Below are 21048 nucleotides of genomic sequence, written 5' to 3'. Positions count from 1 at the left end.
CGCGGGGACCCGGCCCGCCGCGCTGCGCCTGCGCGCCCCTCGCGCCGGCCGCCCGCCCCTCCTAGCGCCTCCCAGCCACCCCGCCCCAGGCCGGGAGCCGGGAAATGGGCGAGAAGGCCGCGCGGCGCGAGCCCGCGCCCCCTTCCAATCAATGCCGCTCGTCGCCCGCTCGCAGCTTCCCATTGGTCAGCTCTCTCCGGAGGCGGGGAGAAGGGGGCCGGGCGTCTGCCTGCCTCTTGGCCAATCGCCGGGCCCACCGCGCGCGCCCCTGGTTGCCCCTGGAAACCCAACAGCCGGCGTCTCGGATCCGCCGCACCCGCCGACCTGGAGGGAGATGGACCGCAGCTCCGAGCACCGTGGGGACCCCGGGGGGGAAGACGGAGATGTGGCTAACCTGTCCCCCAAGCTGTCCGGGATCAAGGCCACCTCTGGCCCCCACTCCCCGGCCGAACCGCCGGAGCCGGAGCCGGGGACCGTAGAGGCTTCGGAGGGAGGCGCCGCCGAGGACGAGCCCGCCGAGCCCCGGGAAGGGCCGGCGGCCACGGAGGCTGTGGACCAGGCGGCACCCGGGGAGCCGGAGCCGCCGGCCGAGGCTGAGACTGAGCCGGAACCCGGGGAGCCGGCCGACGCTGGGCCTGAGGAGACAGCCCAGCCGGGGCCCGAAGGCGGGTCCGCGGAACCAGAGGAGAGGGCGGAGGAGGAGAGGGAGGAGGCGCAGGAGGAGGAGGAGGGGGAGGAGTCGGAGGAGTCGGAGGAGGGAGAGGAGGCCGCGGCAGCGGCGGTCAAGGGGAGGAGGAAGAAAGCCCCCTCGGCGGTCTCTGTGCCGCTGTCCACCACCGGCCAGGAGAAAGCTGCGCCAACCCGGGAGGCTGAGCAGGAGGACGGGGAGAAGGAGAAGGAGAGCGAGGAAATCAAGGAGAGGGGTGTGCAAGGAAGCCCGGTGAAAAGCAAGGAAAAGGAGGAAGGTGAGAGACTGGACGAGGGGGAGGATGAATGGACCGAGGAGATGAAGAAGCTGCAGGAGCACCAGCTGCGCGCTGAGCTCCTGGAACAGTACCAGTCGCTGGTGGTGGAGCGCAGCAACTACCAGCGTTACAACATCTACCTGCAGCACAAGATCTCCGAGGCGCTGCGCAAGAAGAAGGGCCTGGATGCCGCCGAGGTGCCCGACAAGGGCATGGAGCCTGAGGCCCCAGAGAAAGAGCAAGCATACCTCCGCCATCTGGCCTTGCTGGAGGAGCTGAGGAAGCAACAGGCAGACGACCTGGACTGGTATCACCAGGAGCTGAACCAGCTGAAGAAGCAGTGCAAGGAGGTGCTCTCCAGCGTGGAGAAGGAATGGACAAGCTTCCAGGCGCTCAAGAAGCAGGTGGTGATGCAGGCCATGGGCAGCTGTCAGATGCGCGGCGGTCGCCAGGCTGCACTGCGAGAGGTGGAGCAGATCCAGGCGCTGGAGGATAAGAAGGAGAAGGAGATGAGTGCCGTGAGGCTTGAGAACGTGCAGTTAAAGCAGAGCTTGGTGCATTTTGAAACACGGATGAGGGCCCAGGAGGACCTGACGGAGGGGCTGCTCCTCATCGATTTTGAACAGCTGAAGATTGAGAACCAGACCTTCAATGAGAAAGTGGAGGAGCGAAACGAGGAACTTTTAAAACTGCACAACAAGGTGACCAACAACGTGCAAATAATAACCCACGTGAAAGAGAAGTTACACTTCGTGGACATAGAAAACGTGTGCAAAAAGACACAGCTTTTGGAAATTGAGGCTCAGGTGGCCCTGAGGAGGGACATCCTGACCAGGACGAAGCAGGTCCGGGACAGCCTGCGGGCTGACAACATCAAGCTGAATCAGAAGTGCGGGCTTCTGGGCAAGGAGCTACTCCTTCGGGACATGGAAGAGAAGGCAGACAGGACAGAAGTGCTCAACCAGCGCATAGAGTACCTGAAGCGCCATCATGCTGGGCTTACTATGTCCTGCAGAGGTGTGAAGCAGAAGATCAGGGAGGCCAAAGCCTTTCTCCCATCTTAACACCCACGATAGGAAGAGTCAGCAGAACGTCTTTGATCTCAGCAACTTTTATCCTTCGTTAACTTTTATTCTCCACTTGCGGCCATTCTTTCAAAGTCCTACAGTGTGGGGATGATGCTGTATTTTGTATTGATCTCATCATTTTCAGCTCCTAAATTAGTCCTGAGCAAAATTGGGCTAGCCGTCAGTTTTACACGGGGTGAAGTAAAACAGGCCCAAAGAAAAAGCTGTGATGACTTAATGTACCTGACTTCTAGAAGCCTTGTTGTAGCTGAGCAATTCCGTCATTTCAATGATCTGATCCTGAGGAAAACTGTTCCTCGTCCATACATCAGAGGGTTCAACGAACAGGCACGGAACCAAGAAATGTCCTGTGCATTAAGCTAATTATTAAGTCTCCTTTGAATGTATTAAACTGTGTAGTTCTAAGTCACATCCTCAACTCAAAGCTCACTAGTTTCCTTCGATGAATCTAAACTTGTTTTGTTGGTAAGTAGCACTGGCTTCTGGGTAATAAACAAGATGAGGGAAACGAGAGAAATGATAAATAGGAAAAGGAGCTGAGGTTCTGTCCTCTTTCCTTTTTCCACGAGAGGAGGCTTGGTCTGCTTGACCATTAGCGCTTGCTTCTGGCTCAATGACAGTCTGCAATTCTAATGAAACGTTTTCTGGGATCCTCTCAAGAAACGCAATTATCTATACATAAACATGAAACTTTGTTGTCCGTAAGCCTTTTGTTCTTGGCAAGGTAGTTTTGGATCTTGGCAAGAGGACCCTCACTATGCATGTGATTTTACTCTGTATCAAATATTAAAGTGCCTACTATTCCTTGTGTTAATGTAAGAAACACCTGATAGGTCTACCTCTTTCATCCAGAATCAGTGATTCCATTTCCAGTTTTCTTTGGTGCTTTTGGAGCTAGGGGCTTGGCTTTATTTCTTTTTAGCTTTCAGTGGAATTTTGAGTTGGGCAGATTTGGGATTAGAAGTATTCTCCCATCCCTAAGCTTAAGTAGGTCGTAAGAAGGGATGAGCTAGTTTTGGGTGCCGAACACCTGTAAAGAAGGATAGAAAGCCCTCTCCAGGCCGATGACGCAGTTCGTCGTGAGAAGGTCACGATGACTTTAGCTTTTGGGGGTGCGATTGTTTTCTAAGGTGTGTGCCCTTTGAAGCCAATAAAGGCTGATTAAAATTCCTTTTCTAACTTTTACAGCTTGGACACACTCTTTTATAGGATCATACTTGTCACACCGCACACATGTAACAATGAGGGGAGTAAAAAGCATTCACTTCCTCCTTCCTCTTCCATCCTCCTCATCCTTTACATTTGTCTTCCCTCTACCCTGTTCATCAAGGCCAAAGCGACGTAGCAAATCACCAGCAAGCAGCCCTTCGTGTTCTTTGTGCCTCATTCTAGGAGTGGCACAGACCCACCGGGGTCTCCGGCGGTTGGGAAGGCTTCGGACTGAACCTGGCGTCGTGCTCGGTGGCTCCCCGCAGCTAGCAGTTTTCATGGCCACAGTGCCTGTCCCTTGGGCTCACTAGCGGGAGAGGAGGTATTTTCAGCGGACTCGGACCCACCGGCAGTTACGCAGGCCGCACCAAGCCCTCCCTCGGCAGCCTGGAGCTGGGCAGACCGGCCTCTCGAGAGCGCGAGAACAGAGACGGACGAAGCTGGCATTGCTCTCAGCTGCTAAGTTACCAGTGTTCTCCCAAATTACCTTCTCCCACGCTAGAGATGTTACAGTTCATTAGAAGATAAATAATCTTCTGTTGATGACTTCACAATGAGGTTCCTTCTAATTAAATTACAGGAGAGCTCTTGATCATGAAACAGCAACCCCTTTAAGAAGTGCTTCTTCAGCTCGCCTCTGAGGAAGAAGGCCACAGACCCTCCAGTCTTGCCGACGGGCCCCATCGCAGCCTCTGACCCACTGCTCTGTGACTGTGTGCGTAGTCCTCTGGGCCCCGGGGAGACAGAGGTCTGGGAGGCGAGGACGGTCATCCTCCCTCGGAGCCCGCACGATGCCTACCTAGCCCCTAATCGATGCTCTGTAATCTGTTGGATTATTAACACATCAACATCATAGCATTCTCATTTTCTGGCGAAAGTGTTGCTCGAATGCCTAGAATAGGCAGACGCTGCTAGTCCTGTTATCAGACTCGAGAAATAACCACAGGCAGAAAGAGGTTTCCAGAACTAGAACCGATGAGGAAAATGACGGTCCATTCTAGAGAGACCGCCTCCAGGGAGGCCGCCTCCCTCTAGAAGATAAAGAGGGGCGGCGTCGGCTCGACTCGAGACCTCTGACGTCTCGTCAAAAGAGAGGGCCTGCAGAACGCAGGTACGGTGCAACCTGAGCTGTTACAGGACATGACTTCTTGTGGGTCGGAGTTGGGAGTGTCCCCTTCATGTCACAGGCGCTTGTGTGGCTGGGAAGCACCTGCGTGGAGCCCAAGGCATCGAAAAGGGAACACTTTTCATTGGTAGCTGGATGTCATTTCTGGCGGCTTACCGCATTTGAGATTTTTAAATGACGTAAGTGGAGAAACATGCTTGCTTTTTTTTTTTTTTTTAAGATTTTTATTTATTTATTTGACAGAGAGAGAGACAGCGAGAGCAGGAACACAAGCAGGGGGAGTGGGAGAGGGAGAAGCAGGCTTCCCGCCGAGCAAGGAGCCCGACGCGGGACTCGATCCCAGGACCCTGGGATCATGACCCGAGCCGAAGGCAGACGCTCAATGACTGAGCCACCCAGGCGCCCACATGCTTTCTTTTTTTGTTAAGTGGGTCTGAAGCCATAATTTAGATGTTTGCCAATCGTCAGGGATGCCTGTCTGATAAAATCATAGCAGAGTTAATGAGCCCCGATCTGCAACTTGGGTTTTAAACTCGAAGACCATCTTCATGTGAGAAGGATGAGTCATGCAAGGGGCATGATTGGGAAGGACTCCGGGGGGCCCTGCGGCTGAGCTGAGCGGCTGGTGGGGGCCGCAGGCTGGGTCCCGCTCCTGGTCCACACCTCCTGCTTGCCCACCGTAACCCTGTCTACACAGGCGTGGGTTTGAATGAATACACCTCCACCTGCCCCAGCTTTTTACCTGAGGCAGGCTTCTAATATCTCACCCAAAGGATGCCAAGGTTGAGTACAAAGGTGCACCTAAGGAAGACACAGCGTCGCACTTGCAAATAAGGGCTTTGGAATCAGGCTGACCTGGATTCCAATCTCTAATGTTTGTGACCTGGGCCAACAGTCCACCTCTCTAAACCTCAGTGTGCTCCCCCGTAAAATGGGGGGAAAATTTATAAAAGTCATTGTACGAAAAAAGTATCTCTTCCCTAGGTGGTGAAATTAGGATTTTTATTTTTTGTATTTCCAAATTGTATACGATGAACATGCAATTTTAATAACTAGGGGGAAATACCGATTTTTAAAATCCCCAAATTCCCCCCAAGAGTTCAGATACTAAAAGTTTACATGTCAAGAGCATGATTCTATCTCTGGTGATGGGTTTCTTTTAATGACACAATTAATTCAGCAACCTATTTTAATCCTCACAAGCCAGTGGACAGATGCTGGTGCCCTTTTTAAGCTCTGGTTACAGAAAAGAAACGTGAGGCTCAGAGCATTTAGACTCCTGACCTGACCTCTAACTAAACGACACCTGAAACAGGAGCTGTTTTTGGCTGGAGCAGCTTCTCCCGGGAGCTCGGGAGCGGGGTCGAGAAGCCGCAGGAACGATGTCTAGGCACCGAGAGACGGGTCAGGCCGGGGGGCGGGGGGGCGGGGGGGCGGCAGGGGCGCCGGTAACTCGTGCTTTCCGGGGGGAAGTCTACTGCCCCTCCCTCCACAGGCTCAGGCATTCTGGGAGAAGGGGCCTTGGTGCGGCCGGGCCCCGCGGAGCAGCAACCTTCTAGAGCTGGCTGGCTGCAGGCGGTGCTCATGGAGGAGCCCGGGCTCCTGAGCCAGCCCCGCGCTCCCGGCCTCTCGGAAGGACCCGGGCACGGCGAGCTCCTGCGTGGGCCCCGACTGAGGACTTGCCGCGGCTCTGCTGGCCACGCACGCCCTTCCTCTGATGACCAGTGGCTCCTCTCAGGTCCAACGCAGTCCCTGCCCTGTACGGGGACAGAATCTCGTTCCGTCTCTGGGCCTTGGTGGCAGGCTCCACATCCCGGGTGGTGGTTTTTGAACCGTCAGCCCCCTGGCTTTCCTTGGGAAAACGGTCCACAGCTTCCGCCCCAAGCCTGGTGCAACCCAAGGCCGTCCCCGAGCCGGCCGTCGGGCGTGGGCCGGTGCCTTGCACACAGGCCCTCGGGTGAGTGAATCCAAGCCTCGCCCCAAACCCTGCACTGGGGAGTTGAGGTCAGAGAGAGAGGAGGAAGGCTTCCAAAGGCCGCAGAGCAAACCTGTTCCCTGGGGAGATGGGCAGCAAGGGCTCAGGGGCCCCAGGGAAAGGGTGTGAACCCCAGCCCCGCTGCTAACTGGCCGCAGGAGCCCAAGCAGATCGGCTTTCTGCGTCACACCTTTGGAATGGGGACAGTGACAGAGCTGCTGCGGAGAGAAATGAGGCCATTCACAGAACGCGGCCTGGGGCTGGACGTGGGTGAGGCAGGCAGCAAGCCCCGGGACACGACGGCCGTCCAGCACGGCCACCCTCGTCGGCCACAGCACCCCCCAGCCTGGGCCAGGTGGAGAAAAGGTAACAGTGGAGCGGAGCAGCCATGGGATCCCCTGGTGAGAAGATGGGAGCCTGGTGCTGGGGGCCAAAGACACGGGAGCGAACACCCTGACCAGAGCCGCGCCGCCTCTGGGGGAGAGAAGCGGGGGGAGCAGTCACAGGGCGGAGGGTGGTGGCCCAGCGCAGGCCGTTGGCCTCGCTGCCACAGGAGGGCCAGCACCGTCTTGTTCCTGCAGGTCAAGAAGGGATTCTCCTGGGGGGCCGGGGACAAGAGAGGTGGCAGCCCTGACAGCCCCCCACCTTCTGGCTGGGCCGCCTGCCCTCGGCCGAACGGCTGGCGTCACACGTGAGCACTCGCTCTGACCGGCGCCAAGTGACCTCTCGGGCTGCGTCCTGCTCACCGTCACCGTGGCAGGGTGGCTGGACTGACCTCCACCCCGGAGCCGGCAACGGAGGTGCCCACGGTCCCCCGCAGGCTGGTGGGGGGCCTGCAGGGCAGCACCTGGCCGACCAGGCTCTGAGCAAGTGCCCGGGTGAGTGTGCAGCCCAGCAGCTGGCTCAGGGTGAGCGCGGGCTCACTGCTGGGATCGGGGACAGGAACGGGGTCAGCGAGTCTGAGGTTCCCTTTGGGCGTGCAAGGGCCACGCTAAACTCCCAAATCCCGGTACCAAATTAACATAACCACCACACCTTTTTTATTTAACCGAGCATAACAAGTGGGTTTCAAAATGTGATGCTTGGGGCGCCTGGGTGGCTCAGTCGGTGAAGCGTCTGCCTTCGGCTCAGGTCATGATCCCGGGGTCCTGGGATCGAGCCCCGTGTCGCGCTCCCTGCTCAGTGGGGAGCCTGTTTCTCCCTCTTCCTCTCGCTTTGGGCTCTCTCGCACGCGCACGCTCTCAAATAAAATCTTTAAAAAAAAAATAACGCAATGCTCTAAGTCAAATTTTGCCATACTTGAAGGTGAGAACTTCAATTTTAAACCAAACCACAGTGAACGTTAAGTAACAATTTTACATGACTTTTATTTAATAAAACCACATATTTACAATTCAAAAAGTCCTAATTTGATAGACTTTACTAAATAAAATTAAAGGTTAACTGTACAAGCAATTAAAACATGGTATGTAGCAAGTATCATCAGGAAGTTTCTATCAGCAAACTATTCAAAATAGTCAAAAACTGAGCGGTTAAAAAGTACCTTTTAAAGTGAACATTGTTTCTAGATGGGCTTTCGGGGACTGGTGGGGACTCAGCTTTCGACTCTAAAGTGCCAGTTGCACAAGGTCCCAAACCCCAAGTCTTAGCTCCAGACAGCCGGCGGCCCGGGCCGGCAAAGTGCAGACTTGCAGGGGGCGCGGCCTTTCGGTCGGGCTCCCCCGTTTTCCTAAGCGATGGCATCCGACAGAGCAGCCTGACCCCGCGGAAAGGGGCCACATGCGTCACGCGGCCCGAGCTCCCGGCGTCAGGTGGACATGGCCAACCGGGAAGACCCCGGGCGGTCCCCAAATAGGCGTGAGCTAGAGATTTGGTGCGTGTTCCGGATCGGCACGGAATCCCGTCTAAAAAGGTAATGCATACGCGGTGACCCAAGTCCCAAGAGACGGATGTCAGGCTGTCCGACGGAAGTGTTAAGGGCTGGGTTTGGACGCGCGGACGAGCCGCGAACGCATCCTGCAGCAGCGGCGCTCCCTGTCCCGACCGAGGAACATCCGTATGTACAGTAAGAAAATATATACACCTTTCAGAACAGAAAGCCCACGTCCGGGAACGACACTCAGCCCGTGTGGGCGAAGGGCTGGGGCCGGCGGGGTGACATTCGGCAGCACAGTGGCGGGCGGGCGGACGCCTCCTCCGAGAGGGCAGCCGGGTCAGCACTTCCAGGCTGAGGCAGAGAGTGGGTCCGAGATGCCCTGCAACCTTCCAGGGGAATTCAGTTAAGAAGACCGGGGGACAAAGGCAACTCCAGGAAACGGGACCCACGGCCACGGCACGGCCCCCCGCCCGTGCCAGCCGTGAACGTGGCAGACAGAAGGCCCCGGAGAGCCAGGCCACAGGGAGGCCCCCATCCCGTGCCGCCTGTGGCCAGCCCGCTCTCAGAGCTGGGGCGCTCCCCACATCAGCACTGAGAGCAGTCGGGGGGCACCGCCCGCCCGGGGTGGGGAGTGTGGCTGAGGGGACCCGGTCTCCCGAGCACTCGCAGACCCCAGCACACGCCGAATCAGCACATGGGGACCGGTCTCCACACATCTGCCTGTCCTCTGGGCTCCTCGGTGTGAAAACCGTTCCTGTCTTTGAATGTGCATGACCAAAAGCGCTTTTAACAAAATTCTTAAAGTTAGTCAGGAAGAAGCTCGAACGAGAAAGTTGTGGATGAACTTAGGGGAAAGCCAGCTAAAACGGGGAGAGGCCTACGGGACTGCGTGCATGCGGCCCGCTCCTCGGCCCGCACAACGGTCTATCTTTTAAACCAAAGGCAGGGAGGGAACCGCTGGTCCTCGGGGCTGATCCTGCTGTTCGCGTGACAGAGGGAAGAGCGGCATTCTGGAAGAGAAAGGGCGCAGGCTTGCCCCGCCACCCCAGCCTCCGCACACAGGAGGCGTGGGGGCTGGAGCCTGTCTCCCGTCTCCGGCCTCCTGGGTGAGCAGCAATTCCTGCTCAGGAGATGGAGGGGACAATCTCAGGGGAGAGCAGGGGTCCCCGGAACCCAAGTGGCCACTTTCAGCCCTCACGCTGGGATTCTGTCAAGGTGACAATGGAGAAAGGCCAACCTGAAGGTCAGGTCGGATCCCAGGGAGCCCACGGGCATGCTGGGTGACCACCCTGTGAGAGCCCGTTTTCCTTTCGTGCTATCTTTGGTAGGTGGGCTTTAAACAGGACCTCCAGCCCCAGAACGGTTCTCCCGGTTAACTAAACCAACAACTCCTTCCTCGCTCAAGTAGGTCAACAAGCCAGTGACACCTCCAAGACCTCCTAAGTAGCATTTCTCACGCACCTTGGCTACGGAAGACTGTAATGTACCTTTCATCAGGTGACATAAAAGCATGACAATTTAATTAACTTCTGTGAAATAAGGTGGGGGGGGGTAGCCGCTGCCTTATTTTTACACCATGCAGAATACACAGCGTTGGCCGTGGTCACACCAGCTCATCGTCCCACCGAGCTTCTTAAGGCTAAGCCTTGGTGAGTCAACTTTAAAAGTTGTTTTAAGGCCAACTCCAGCGTTAGGCTCAAACATGGAAAGAGCCCATTCTCGGCTGTCCGTGTGTCCGTCTGGAACAACGCAGGTGCCCCCCGGAGATCCGCTCTGGTGCCGAGTGCGAGTCCGCCGGCCGCTCAGTGTCTGAGAGACGGGCTTCCTTTCTCCGTGTCCCGGCTGTCCTTCTGCAAGGCCGTCAGCACCTGGGAATCACAGGGGAGACGTCCATGGGTGATCTGCAAACACACTGGACACAGGTCCTGCAGGTGTGGCGGCAGCTATGCAGCCTCCTGGCTGATGTCTCTGCCCCCACCACTTCCGCTGCTCCCGTTCCTCTGGCCACACCGGCGGCCACAGCCCTCCTCCTACCGTGGAACCCAACCGCGCCATCTCTGGGCTAATGTCCTACAGCCCCGTCCTACCGGCCACAGGACCACCGTCAGGACCCGGCTACGGGGCTCTCCTTCCAGTCTGGCTCCAGCCCCGGCGCTTGCCACCCCCCAAGCCAGGCTCTCGGCTCCCCGGACGCTAACAAGCGCCCCTGGGCCTTTCCGCGCAGCCCCTCCGTCCGCGGCACCAGCAAACCAGGTGTCCCCCGAAGGCTAACAGCCATGGGCTCTCACGCCCGCCCGGGCTTTCCCAAAGGGACCGAGCCCCCAACTCTGTGCTCGCCCAGCTCCTGGTTCACACCTTCATTTTTAAAGACACTCTGCCTGCTTAGGAACAGTGGTGCGCTCTGACTGGCTGCCCAAGTGCGGCGCCTCCTGCACGCGGGCTCCAAGTGCAAACAGGCTCCGGGAGGCTAACCCCGGCGGCGAGGCCCCCGAGCAACCGGCACTCAGCCGAGCTCGCGTTCCGACCTAGACTGGTGGGACTTCAAAACCGGGGGCTCGCCGACTGCGGTCAGGTAGTACGTCACTGTAACTGAATTACAGATTACGGGGGGCGAAGCAGAAACACCTTAGGTAGGTTTCAAACAAACTGCACAGAAGGAAGTCCCCCTCTCTACCTCTAAGTCGATGGGACTGCCGAGCAAACATATTCATTTACTCATCTGTAAAGCTCTCCGGGGTCCCGACCTGAAGAGCTTGTAAGAAGAACGTGTACAGACCACAGTTCCCATGGAGCCTAGCACCGTATAAATTCGATGACGCCCCCCGGCCCCCACCGTCAGGCTGATTCCCATTGTGATCCCGTGATTAGAAATGCCCCACTATCCAACAACCGCTGACCTAGTTTGAAGTGAACATTTTTACCTTGTCCCCAAAACACGAGAAGGGCAACAACAGACCTGGGTTTAGTCCTGCCCTGTGTGTGCCCGCGTGGGGGACGCTCGGGGTGGGTGGGGCGCAAAGACCAGCGACAAGGAGCGGCAGACCGGCGGACCCTCGACTGCAAGCGTGAAGTCAGGTGGTGACCGAGCTACGTGTGGGACAAAGGCCTTGGCTTTCTGCAGCGACTCCAGAAACCCCTCAAGCCAGCGAGCCACAGAGACCTCAGCGCGCCCTCCCACACGGGCCAGCTTCACAGGCACGCCACGTAGGCCGTCACATGGGGTCCCCACCCAGAGGGGCCTACTGAACTGAATGCTGTGCAGTCACCTTCTTGAAACTCTCAGTGGTTCTGAACAGTGATCCCAGATTTCCATTTTGCACCGTCCACTGACTTGTAACCAGAGAAAGGCTCTTTCTCCCTCTCGCCAGATCCCTGATAATCCTACAGCCAGTCCTGCTCACACACTATGAGATATAATTCCTTACCCTATAACTGGTCCATTTAGAGTGTACAGTTCAAGGGCTTTCAGTGCATCCATGGATGTGTGCGACACTGCCCCGGTCCGTTTCGGAGAACCCCGTATGCTCCCGCTTCCCCCAACCTCCCCACCCTGCCTGACCCCGCCCACTGCCAGGGCGACCACTCGCTGACTTCCTGTCTCCACAGGGGACCCTGTTCTGGACTCGCCTACAAATGGAATCACAGAGAGTGTGGTCTTTAGAGTCTGGCTTTGTCCCTTCAAATGATGTTTTCAAGGGTCATGCATGTTGTAGCATGTCAGGACGTCCTTCCTTTCATCAACAGATTGTATTTAATTTTTCAAAAATGCAAATCCTATCACCCAAGCACAAAACAGTGCCCCTCCCCACGGACCCCCTCCTAGTATTATCCAAGCTCCCATACAGCAGCCGTGCTTCTTCCCCAAAGACCTACACAGGGAGGGAGTCTGGCAGCCAAAGAGAGCATCATGTAACAGGACAGGAAGGACAGGAAGGGCCAGCTCAAGGGCCAGGATGAAGGACCCAGGTAACAGGGGAACTTTCCTCTGTTAATAAATGCACTGAATGGTACACTTTCAAAAGGGTGAATTTTATGGTATGTGAATCACATCTCAACAGAGCTGTCTGTGTTATAAAAACAAACAGGCAGGGCGCCTGGGTGGCTCAGTCGTTAAGCGTCTGCCTTCGGCTCAGGTCATGATCCCAGGGTCCTGGGATTGAGCCCCGCATCGGGCTCTCTGCTCAGTGGGGAGTCTGCTTCTCCCTCTCCCACTACCCCTGCTTGTGTTCCCTCTCTCGCTGTGACTCTCTGTGTCAAATAAATAAAAATCTTAAAAAATAAAAACAAACAGGCTGCTAGAGAGAGACAGCCTGATTGCCCATGAAGTAATCTTTAGATCTAACAGTCACCTCGCAGGAAATACAGAGTTTTGGGGACCATGCTTAACACCACCACCAAGATACACCCAACAAGATCCAGACTCTGGGAGACGCTGCAGGACACATGAGCTCGTTTTTTCAGTAAACAGAGGAGGAGGGATAAAAAGAAAGGTGGGGTAACCCATATAATACAAAGAGACTAACAAGATCTTTCAACTAATGGCAGTGTGAACCTTACCTGGATCTTCAAACAAACTATAAAGCCGCGAACACCTGAGACAGTTAGAAATTTGAAAACGCCTGGATATTTGACAAGGGCGTGGGATCCGTTATCTAGTTTACTCTATTTTAGTATGTATTTGAAATCTCCCACTAACAAAAAAGGTCACAGGAGAGTACAAGCCTCCACAGATAGTCTCCAACTCATCTGATGCTTGGACAAGCTTTGAGCCGATATAGGGTCAAGAAGCAAGGCTATTTTTCCCCCTTCTCGTACCATAAAAACTTGGGAGCCAGCTAACACCGGCCAATCCCAGAGGGGCCAAGCCCTATGCAGGACACCCAGAAAGGGCGAGAGGAATCTCGAAGGAGGCCCAGGCTGGACTCGCTCGCACACCGTCAACTCAGCTGCTCCCCTGACTCACCCACCAGAGGGCCAGCTCGACCCATCCCAGAGGAGCCATCCTTCAGGTCTCCTGTCCTCCAGTGACCTTTGTGGGCCTCCTCTATTTACCAGTGATGGGGGACAATCCCACCACCCTGCCCCAGGGCACGGCGGGGAGGGGTGCTTGGTTTAGAAAATGCCTTCTAACATGTGGAAGCACTGGCAGGCAAGAGATCCTGACCTCCCGATGGTGCTGACGGATGGCTGGGGAGCCTTCCGTTACCCACCCTCCTTCTGAAACTCAGAGACGGAAGGACTGCCCAAGACCCCGCACAGCACAGCCAAGCCTCAAACCCAGGCTCCTCATGTCCAGTCCAAGAAGGACTTTATCTGTTTTCTCAAAAGGCACTTGGAGTAATGACTTCCTCAGTCAGGCCACCGGGCTGGGCTACTCTGCAGGAAAAAAGAGAACAAAAGGCCCATTTACCTGGGCCCACTTCCTGTTCCGACTCTGCATCTGAATCATAGCTATGGAAGCGAACACCTCCTCCGCTGGCAGGTCGTCCGGGAGCCTCGTCAGGAACTGGGCCATGTGAATGAAGTCCATCTTGGTCAGGATGTCCTCAAACAGCTTCAGGATGCCCAGGGCCGTCCGGAACAGGAACCCTTCCCCGTCACGACAGAACACATCCCAGATACGACAGGCCAGATCCAGGGGCAAAGATTTACTGTACAAGGTAAAGATCCTGGGGGAAAAAAAAAGTTTTGAGTGTTTCAGGTTTTGGATGGCACAAAGAGCTCTGAATTCAGGTCTAATCCACTGAAAATGCTCCCAGAGTCCGTCGCTTTCATACTTAAGACACATGGCAGGGGAGGGGGAGCAGGCAAGAGGCCTGCATTCATTCTGAAGGCCAATTCTGTAAGAAAGCATTTCTCGGCTTTCACGCGGAATCCCAAACACTGAACAATTGCTGAATAGCTGATGCTGATCACACATATATGCGACAAATATTTATCGAGTATCTACCATGTGCTTACTCCGTAGGAGGTGCTGGACACAAGGTTAACAAGGTGCACAGACCTTAGAGTCTGAGGGAAATAAGAACAGTCCAGGGACTATAACTAGTGCACACACATACTCCCCACTCCTGAGGAACACTGTATACTTTTCTCCCACTAGGGGTCTGCAGAGCAACAAAGCAAAATTTTCCAAATAAACCTGAATGCAGATGGTAAGAAATTGATCTTATACTTAATGCAAACGATCAGATGAAAAAGTGAAATGCAGATAGGCACGATCTTAAAATATTGTGATAATCACCATCCAAACTACCAAAACAAATACACTATTGGGTGATTGACTGTATTACCAGGTTTAAGCATCTCTAATCTGGAACGTGCTGGTATCACAAAGCGAGGCGAAGCCAGGTTGCGACGTAGGTCGAACGGGTTCTCCGTGACCCCATTCTCCTTCCTCGGCTGGGAGACATAGCCCGGTGCCAGCCCTGGGGTGTCTGCTGACCCCCAGGACTGGCCGGATGCTCCCTCTGACCCCAGTGCTTATTAGAACACGTGTTTGCTTTGGTCCTCCCCATGGAGATGCCCAAGAGCAGGTTCCCTCCACCTCGGCACCTAGCACAGCACCTGGCAATCTCTGCCGAGGAAGCAGATGGGTGGACGCACCGCAGATCTGCTCGGGGGGTCCTAGACGTGGTGGTTCTCACCACCTCCTCATGGGCAGCAGTGCTCACTAGAAGCGGGGATTCTCAGTTGCCGGGGGACACCCCCCCTTCCTCCTGGAAAATCACCCGTCCACAGTTTCAGCACTGCCTTGGCGCCCGCGGCCCCAGCTTGAGACACGCGGGGCCGGTAAAGGCATCCGGCCTCAGGCGTCGGACCCCGACTATGGGGCTGGCCTGGTCAGGAGGGACTGTCATCCAGCCTTCAACAGCGGGACTCCCAGCTTCCTAGAATAGATGCCACCAGAGAGTCCACGCCACCCTGGCCAACGTGCTCACGAGGCTCCTGCGCACGGCTTTCCGAACTCTCACCTGGCAGCATGCTCGGCCCCCAGCCTTTCCTCCGGGACCCAGACGGACGTGTCCCGCAGTCAAGGGTATGTACTGAACACAGCACGCTAATTAAGACCCCAAGCCATGCAAGGCTAGCCAACTCTAATGAGAGACTTCAGGAAGGCACGCCAATTTAGATTTCATTCAACTCAGGAGACGACATAGGAGACGAGCATCACAGAAAGCCCCCATGTCACAGAAACGACAGCTGAGCTTTGACGAAGGCCCCACTATGTGCTCGGCAACCCCCACCCCCTGCCCTGGGCACGCCAGAACCACAGCTGATTCCACAGCCATGGGAGGCGGGCTCTTCTGACTTCACCCCAGGGAACTGAGCCCCGGGTCCTGCCACCGTAAGAGCTGGAGCCAGACTGTGACCCTGACCCCGAAGCCCAGGCCCTGAAAGTCCGGATCGCTCTAAGGAGTTGGGCGACCCACCGGTGTAACCTTGATAGGACACTTTATCTTTACAAGTCACAACAAGCCTTCAGCCCGAGCTTGCTATTTCACAGATGGAAAACCATCTCATCAATCAGCCGAGAAAACAAAGAGATTCAAGAGATTTTTTTTTAAGTTTATTTATTTTTAGTAAACTCCACGCCCAGCTTGGGGCTCGAACTCACGACCGTGAGATCACCACCTGAGCTGCAACCAAGAGTTGGACGCTTAACCAACGGCACCACTGCGGCACCCACAAACCCTTAACACCTGAAAAGCAGTCTTAAGTGAGAGACGATCAGGAAACAAACCCAGCTACAGGCAAAGAAGAGGGAGAAAAACTGCAAAAGAATGTCTGTGACGTGAAGCTCCTGGGTTCAGACTCACGCGTGCGTCTCCACAAATTACCTTAACGTCCTGGGTTTTGTAAAATGAGAAAGAACGCCAGCCCCTGCCTTCGACGCACCCGCCTGGTCTTCACACCCACCCGAGGCACCTACCGTTTCTCTGTGCAACAAGTGCCCAGACCTGAGTCCTTCTGGTGCCCAGCAGGTCAGTCTACCCACCAAAACTCCCTTCTGAAGCCTACTGGTCCATGCTCATCACCACCGGGTGGTGAGGGTACATGGCATCAAACAAAACGGACAGAGGTGCGGCCCTCCGGAGGGCAGGAATCTTGGGTGATTGACTGTATTATCAGGTTTAAGCCCTTCTAATCTGGGCTCGGCGGGGCTTCCCGCTCAGTGCTGGCAGCGAGGCTCACATCTGTCCTAACAGTCACCAACCGGGCCCACAGAGTCCCTGAGACACAAGGCAGCTCGCCCTGGGACGGCCGCCCGGGGCCCTGCCCTCTGCCTCCTCACTGTCCCCAAGCCTGTAGACTCCTCAGGCTTTCAGCAACCAGGGCACAGCCCCTCACCCCCCAGGGTCACATCACTGCGTCCCCTCCTGCTCCAGGGCAGACATCTCTGTCCGCTCCCCTCCTCCCACCCCTCCTGCAAGCCGCACTGCTCACACTGCCCACCCCTCACTTTCCCCTTCATTGGAGACCACTTCTGAGCCCACACTTTCGGATGCTTGCCTGCATTTCAAACCCCACTTAGATTCAAACCGCCACTGTGAAGAGGCCACTGAACCTCTCTTCCCCGGATTTCCTCCCAGGAGGAGCTCACGCGGACACCACTCAAGCAGCCGAAGAGAGCACTCAGCTCCCGGCCACCAGGCTCTGCCCTGGCCCTGTGGCAGCCCTGGGATGGGGACGGGGACGGCTCCTGCCAGAGCAGCAGGAACAAGAGAGCTCCAGCTCTTCAGTGCCCTCACCGCGCCCTCAGCACTCGGCTTCCTCCTGCCTGGACCCGTGAGCGCGGGAGAGGCAGGGCCCCTGGGCCTGCCCAGGACACTGCAGGCTTCTAGCCACGGCAGCAAGAGAGAATTCAAGGCTTCTTCCCTGGACCGCTGCACGTTACTGCACCTTACGTCAAAACGGTAACTTCAGGTACACATTCACTAATGCAAAATAATGTATTTCTATGTTGCAGAACTAAAGAAGTGGCTATGCGCTTACAAAAGACTTCAAACACACCTTGTGTGCATCTGCTTCCCCCATGTGTGTGGGAGAACAGGTCAGGTTCTTCCTGCCAAGCCCTCCCAACTTCCAGAAAACATCCTGATCTGCAACATCACTCTAACTGATGGTCTGAGCTTGCAGGAACATGAGGGGGTACAGGAAGGGAGAGAGAGGGGTTCCACAGCCCCCAAAGCCTTCACGGAGGCCAAGGCGCATTCTCAGAAGCCAGCCCTTCCCTCATCCACTCCCCGTAACTGAGGGGAGTGGATGAGGAGGTAACTGAGCTGATGGGGTAACTGGCTTCCGCGCTGGACGCAGCTTTATACACTCTACAGCTTCTCCAATTTCTCCCCGCTGCAACTCCACGAGGACGTACCATCACGTCCGCTTCACAGACGAAGAAACTGCAAAGAAAGGGAGCCTGTGGGAAGTGGAAAGAGCCTGAGGTGGAGGCACCATCCAGCGCCTCCCCTGTGGAGAAGCCACAACTAGAGACTTGGACCTTCTAGGCCTGACACCACCATTCCCGGCCGTGCCCACATGTTCCCAGGGTTATGAGCCTCTGCCCCTACAGCTGGCTTAGGAAGTGCCCCCGAGCCCCTCCCTCACCACGTGCTCCCCGTGTTCCTCACAAACTGAGACGAGCAGTTAGAACAGACGTTGCTAGGTAAGACGATTCGATTTCGCGAGGGCTACGTGAATTATTAATGCCAAACATGAACGGCATTCGTTTAAGACTGGGAGGTAGCAGGGCGCCTGGGTGGCCCAGTCGGTGAAGCATCTGCCTTCAGCTCAGGTCATGATCCCGGGGTCCTGGGATCCAGCCCCGCATCGGGCTTCCTGCTCCGAGGGGAGCCTGCATCTCCTGCCCCTGCCCCTCCCCCCGACTCGTGCTTGCTCGCTCTCTCAAATAAATAAAATCTTTAAAAAAAAAAAAGGACAAGGCTGGGCAGTAGTCATGACTCTGTTCCAACTCAGTTCCCAAGTCCAGCCCCCGCCCGAATCCTGGAAGCAGTAAGATCCCCCCCGCCCCGCGTGCCCACAGAGCACCCTCTCATTGGGCCCTCATGCTGCAGCCCCAACGGGGCTGGCAGGCAGCAGGTACAGCGCAGGGGCCCTGGTACCGCAGTGTAGGCTTCCCACTGCGAGCTTGCAACCCTCCCCGTCTCCCCCCAACGCTGACGAGGGCCCCGGGTGCGCCAGCCGCTAGCCCGGGCGCTTGGGCGCTTGGCAGGACAAGCCCCTGCTCCTCAGGAGCTCATAGGCGGACCTGTCACCCCAAGGTTAAAACCTACAAATGAAATGAGAGCGAGATGCAACAGAAACTGGAATCTGCCAACCACAACCTTCACCCTGAACCCTTCCTTCAAGGTGGAGATTCAGTGGGATGGTGGGATCGCCAAGGACCCCCAGACCTCACTTCGACAAACACCATGCGTGACAGGGAACGCACTGCTGGACTCTTCCACAAATCCAGACTGTTTATTACAACACCCGTTCACACCTCCAGATAATCCTGCCATTCGACATCAGCGGGAAAGAGTTCAAGAAGTTCAGCGACCACGTGTCAATCCTCACACAAAACAGGATACCTGACTGAACACCCAAAACTCTGCAGGGAGACGAACACTGCTGGGGAGACCATGCTCTGACCCTCGTACCTCCACGCGCAGAGAAGAGTGACACGCCACACCACACACCCCTTTCTCTGGGAAGGCGGCACTGGCAGGTAGATCTAATTCTCCACCATGAGGTCTCTGCACCAACGTCCCCCAGTCCGCACAGAGTGACAAGCACCGGAGCGGCCTCAGGCTGCATTCTGGAAGGGGCCCCGATCTAGGACTCGGAGCCACATGCGGGGCCGGACACAAAGGCCACAGAGGTACCCAACAAAGCTCCGTCTGTGAGCGGAACGGCAAGAAACAGAGACAGCCGCAGAGCGGGTCAGCGCTGTGACGGAGGGAAGCGTCCGCTGCAGGGGTGGAGGGGAGGAATGAGAGCATTCTGCAGGAACCCCTCTCCAACTGTGCTACGTAAAGGCCGAGAAAGCTACCCAGTCCTACTGCACAGGGCACAGGAACTGTCCTGGGAATGAGGCAGGAAAGGAGCTGTTGTCATCGTCGAGCCCACGCAGCTCCCCCGGGGGCCCTCAGCCAGCCAAGCCACAGGGGCCCGTCCACCGTCGGACCGGGGGCAGGAGCGAGAGGCCTCATCGTCGGGCAGCCAGCACCCGGAAGCCTGGGATGTCCCTTGTCTCACGGAACACGTGCCCCGCGCCCGCCCGCCAGCCCTGCCGAGGCGGCGCCCTGCTAACGGGGTGCATGTGGCTTCGGGCCGGCTCGGGTAGCACAGTCATAAGGCAAAGGCTTTGGCGTCCAACCAGCCCGGGTGTGACTGGGCAGGGGCCTTGGTGGCTCCTGTGAAGACAAAACCAGCCGTGAGCGTCTCTGAGCGCTGGGCTTCCAGGGCACGTCCTGGGCACGACCGTGCTTTCCCCGGCTTCCCACCAGGGCCGTTCCCTGGAGGCATCCAACTAAGAACCCGAATCAGCGCAGACCATCCACGAATCCGGGCTGCAAGGAGCGCGCCAAGAGCACGCGGTTTTGCTGGGCCCAACTGCACCTCTCCGCTAGCCCTCCACCGCCATGCAAACGCAGACAGTGTTCTCCTTGGTCCTCATGCCAGAGGGCAGCTGAGCAGAGGCCTCCCCAAAGCAGGCTGGGCAGCATTCACGAGGCATCAGGCACCAGCCACGACCCATCACGAACCCTGGAGCTTCCTTTTCATGGAGACCCCCTGTACGCTGCGTCAGTTTTCATCATGGACGAGTCTGGTCCAGGTTCACACCCCCAGGAGCATCATCAGCATGTAGACTCAATCTCTGGAGCCCAAGCTCTGGGACCCAGCTCTCGGGGTATGCTAAGTCCCCACCAAATCCCTCCGAAGGGCTCCATGGGCGAGCACACAAGGTCCGGAGGAGCGAACGTGAACACCGAGTGCCAGGTAGCCATAGGACCTCGGGCAAGCCGCTCTGCCTCTCTGAGCCTCAGTTTCCCCATCTAGGAGCCAGAGGTGTCACACTTCACTCCGAGGGGTTGTTCTGAGGTTACAGGAGATCCTGTGTGAGCAGCACTGCAGTCAATGAATGCAGGCGCCCTGGGCCTCTGCCCCCATCTGGATGGTAGTGGTCTCCAGAAGAGAACAGAGAAGAGTGGGTCCTCTAGGATGGTGCTCTTGGCGCTGCCCCTCGTGACCCAGTCAAGATTACTGCACTGGGAAATCAATCAGGGTGGATGACCACCAGCAGTTTTTCTTAAGTAAACAGAATAGGAAGTTTCAGAATGCTTTACCTTGACAAAGCAAGGGCTGGGTATTGTCTGAAACTTATCTCGGTCAGGTACACAGAGGAAGTTCCCGTACGCAACGGCCCTGCACGGCATCACAACATAAAATCCCTTTCCTTTTACGAGTCAGGGTGAAAGAGTTTGAAAGACACTATCCCAGACAGTGTTTTCCAACTTCAGTTTTAGCCTGAAATCCTACGAATCGGAGTTGGAGGCCTAACACAGCTGAGGCAGAAGCTGAAGACTCTGGGGTCTGAGCCCCCCGAACACCCTCCCCACCGTGCGAAGTCACGGCCAACACTGTGTTGAGGCCCAACCGGGCCATTCTGCCGAGTGACATCTTTTTTTCTGCAGAGTCCCTCTGTAAGCCGGGTGGCGGGGGCCAGGGGTATCAGCTTTTAAGGCCCGACGAGGTTCATCACTGCAGGCGATGGAGGAGAAAACGTGTGCGGAGAGGGTTAATGC

At 56.4% G+C, this 21048-nt stretch overlaps 2 protein-coding genes across 4 annotated transcripts in view; one reads left to right on the top strand and one right to left on the bottom strand.

The window, feature by feature from the left end:
* The first annotated feature begins 334 nt into the window (after positions 1-334).
* Positions 335-2029, top strand: CCDC96 (coiled-coil domain containing 96). The gene has a single exon (XM_021677615.1). The coding sequence runs from the start codon at positions 335-337 to the stop codon at positions 2027-2029; it is 1695 nt and encodes a 564-aa protein (XP_021533290.1).
* Positions 2030-7712: 5683 nt separating this feature from the next.
* Positions 7713-21048, bottom strand: part of TBC1D14 (TBC1 domain family member 14) — a 93580-nt gene continuing 80244 nt past the window's right edge. For all 3 annotated transcript variants that reach the window (XM_021677701.1, XM_021677702.1, XM_021677703.1), the window contains 2 exons: positions 13650-13908; positions 7713-10107 (listed from right to left, as the gene is read on the bottom strand). In XM_021677701.1, the coding sequence (XP_021533376.1) occupies positions 10042-10107; positions 13650-13908 (325 nt within the window). In that variant the 3' untranslated portion in view covers positions 7713-10041. The remainder of the gene's footprint in view (positions 10108-13649; positions 13909-21048) is intronic.

The sequence above is a fragment of the Neomonachus schauinslandi genome, chromosome 2 (genome assembly GCF_002201575.2).
Source record: "Neomonachus schauinslandi chromosome 2, ASM220157v2, whole genome shotgun sequence".
NCBI classification, from domain to species: Eukaryota; Metazoa; Chordata; class Mammalia; order Carnivora; family Phocidae; genus Neomonachus; species Neomonachus schauinslandi.
This window is presented reverse-complemented; position numbering and strand designations above follow the sequence as displayed.

Coding starts and splice junctions, on each gene's coding strand:
- CCDC96 (XM_021677615.1), top strand. CDS start 335: ATGGACCGCAGCTCCGAGCACCGTGGGGACCCCGGGGGGGAAGACGGA.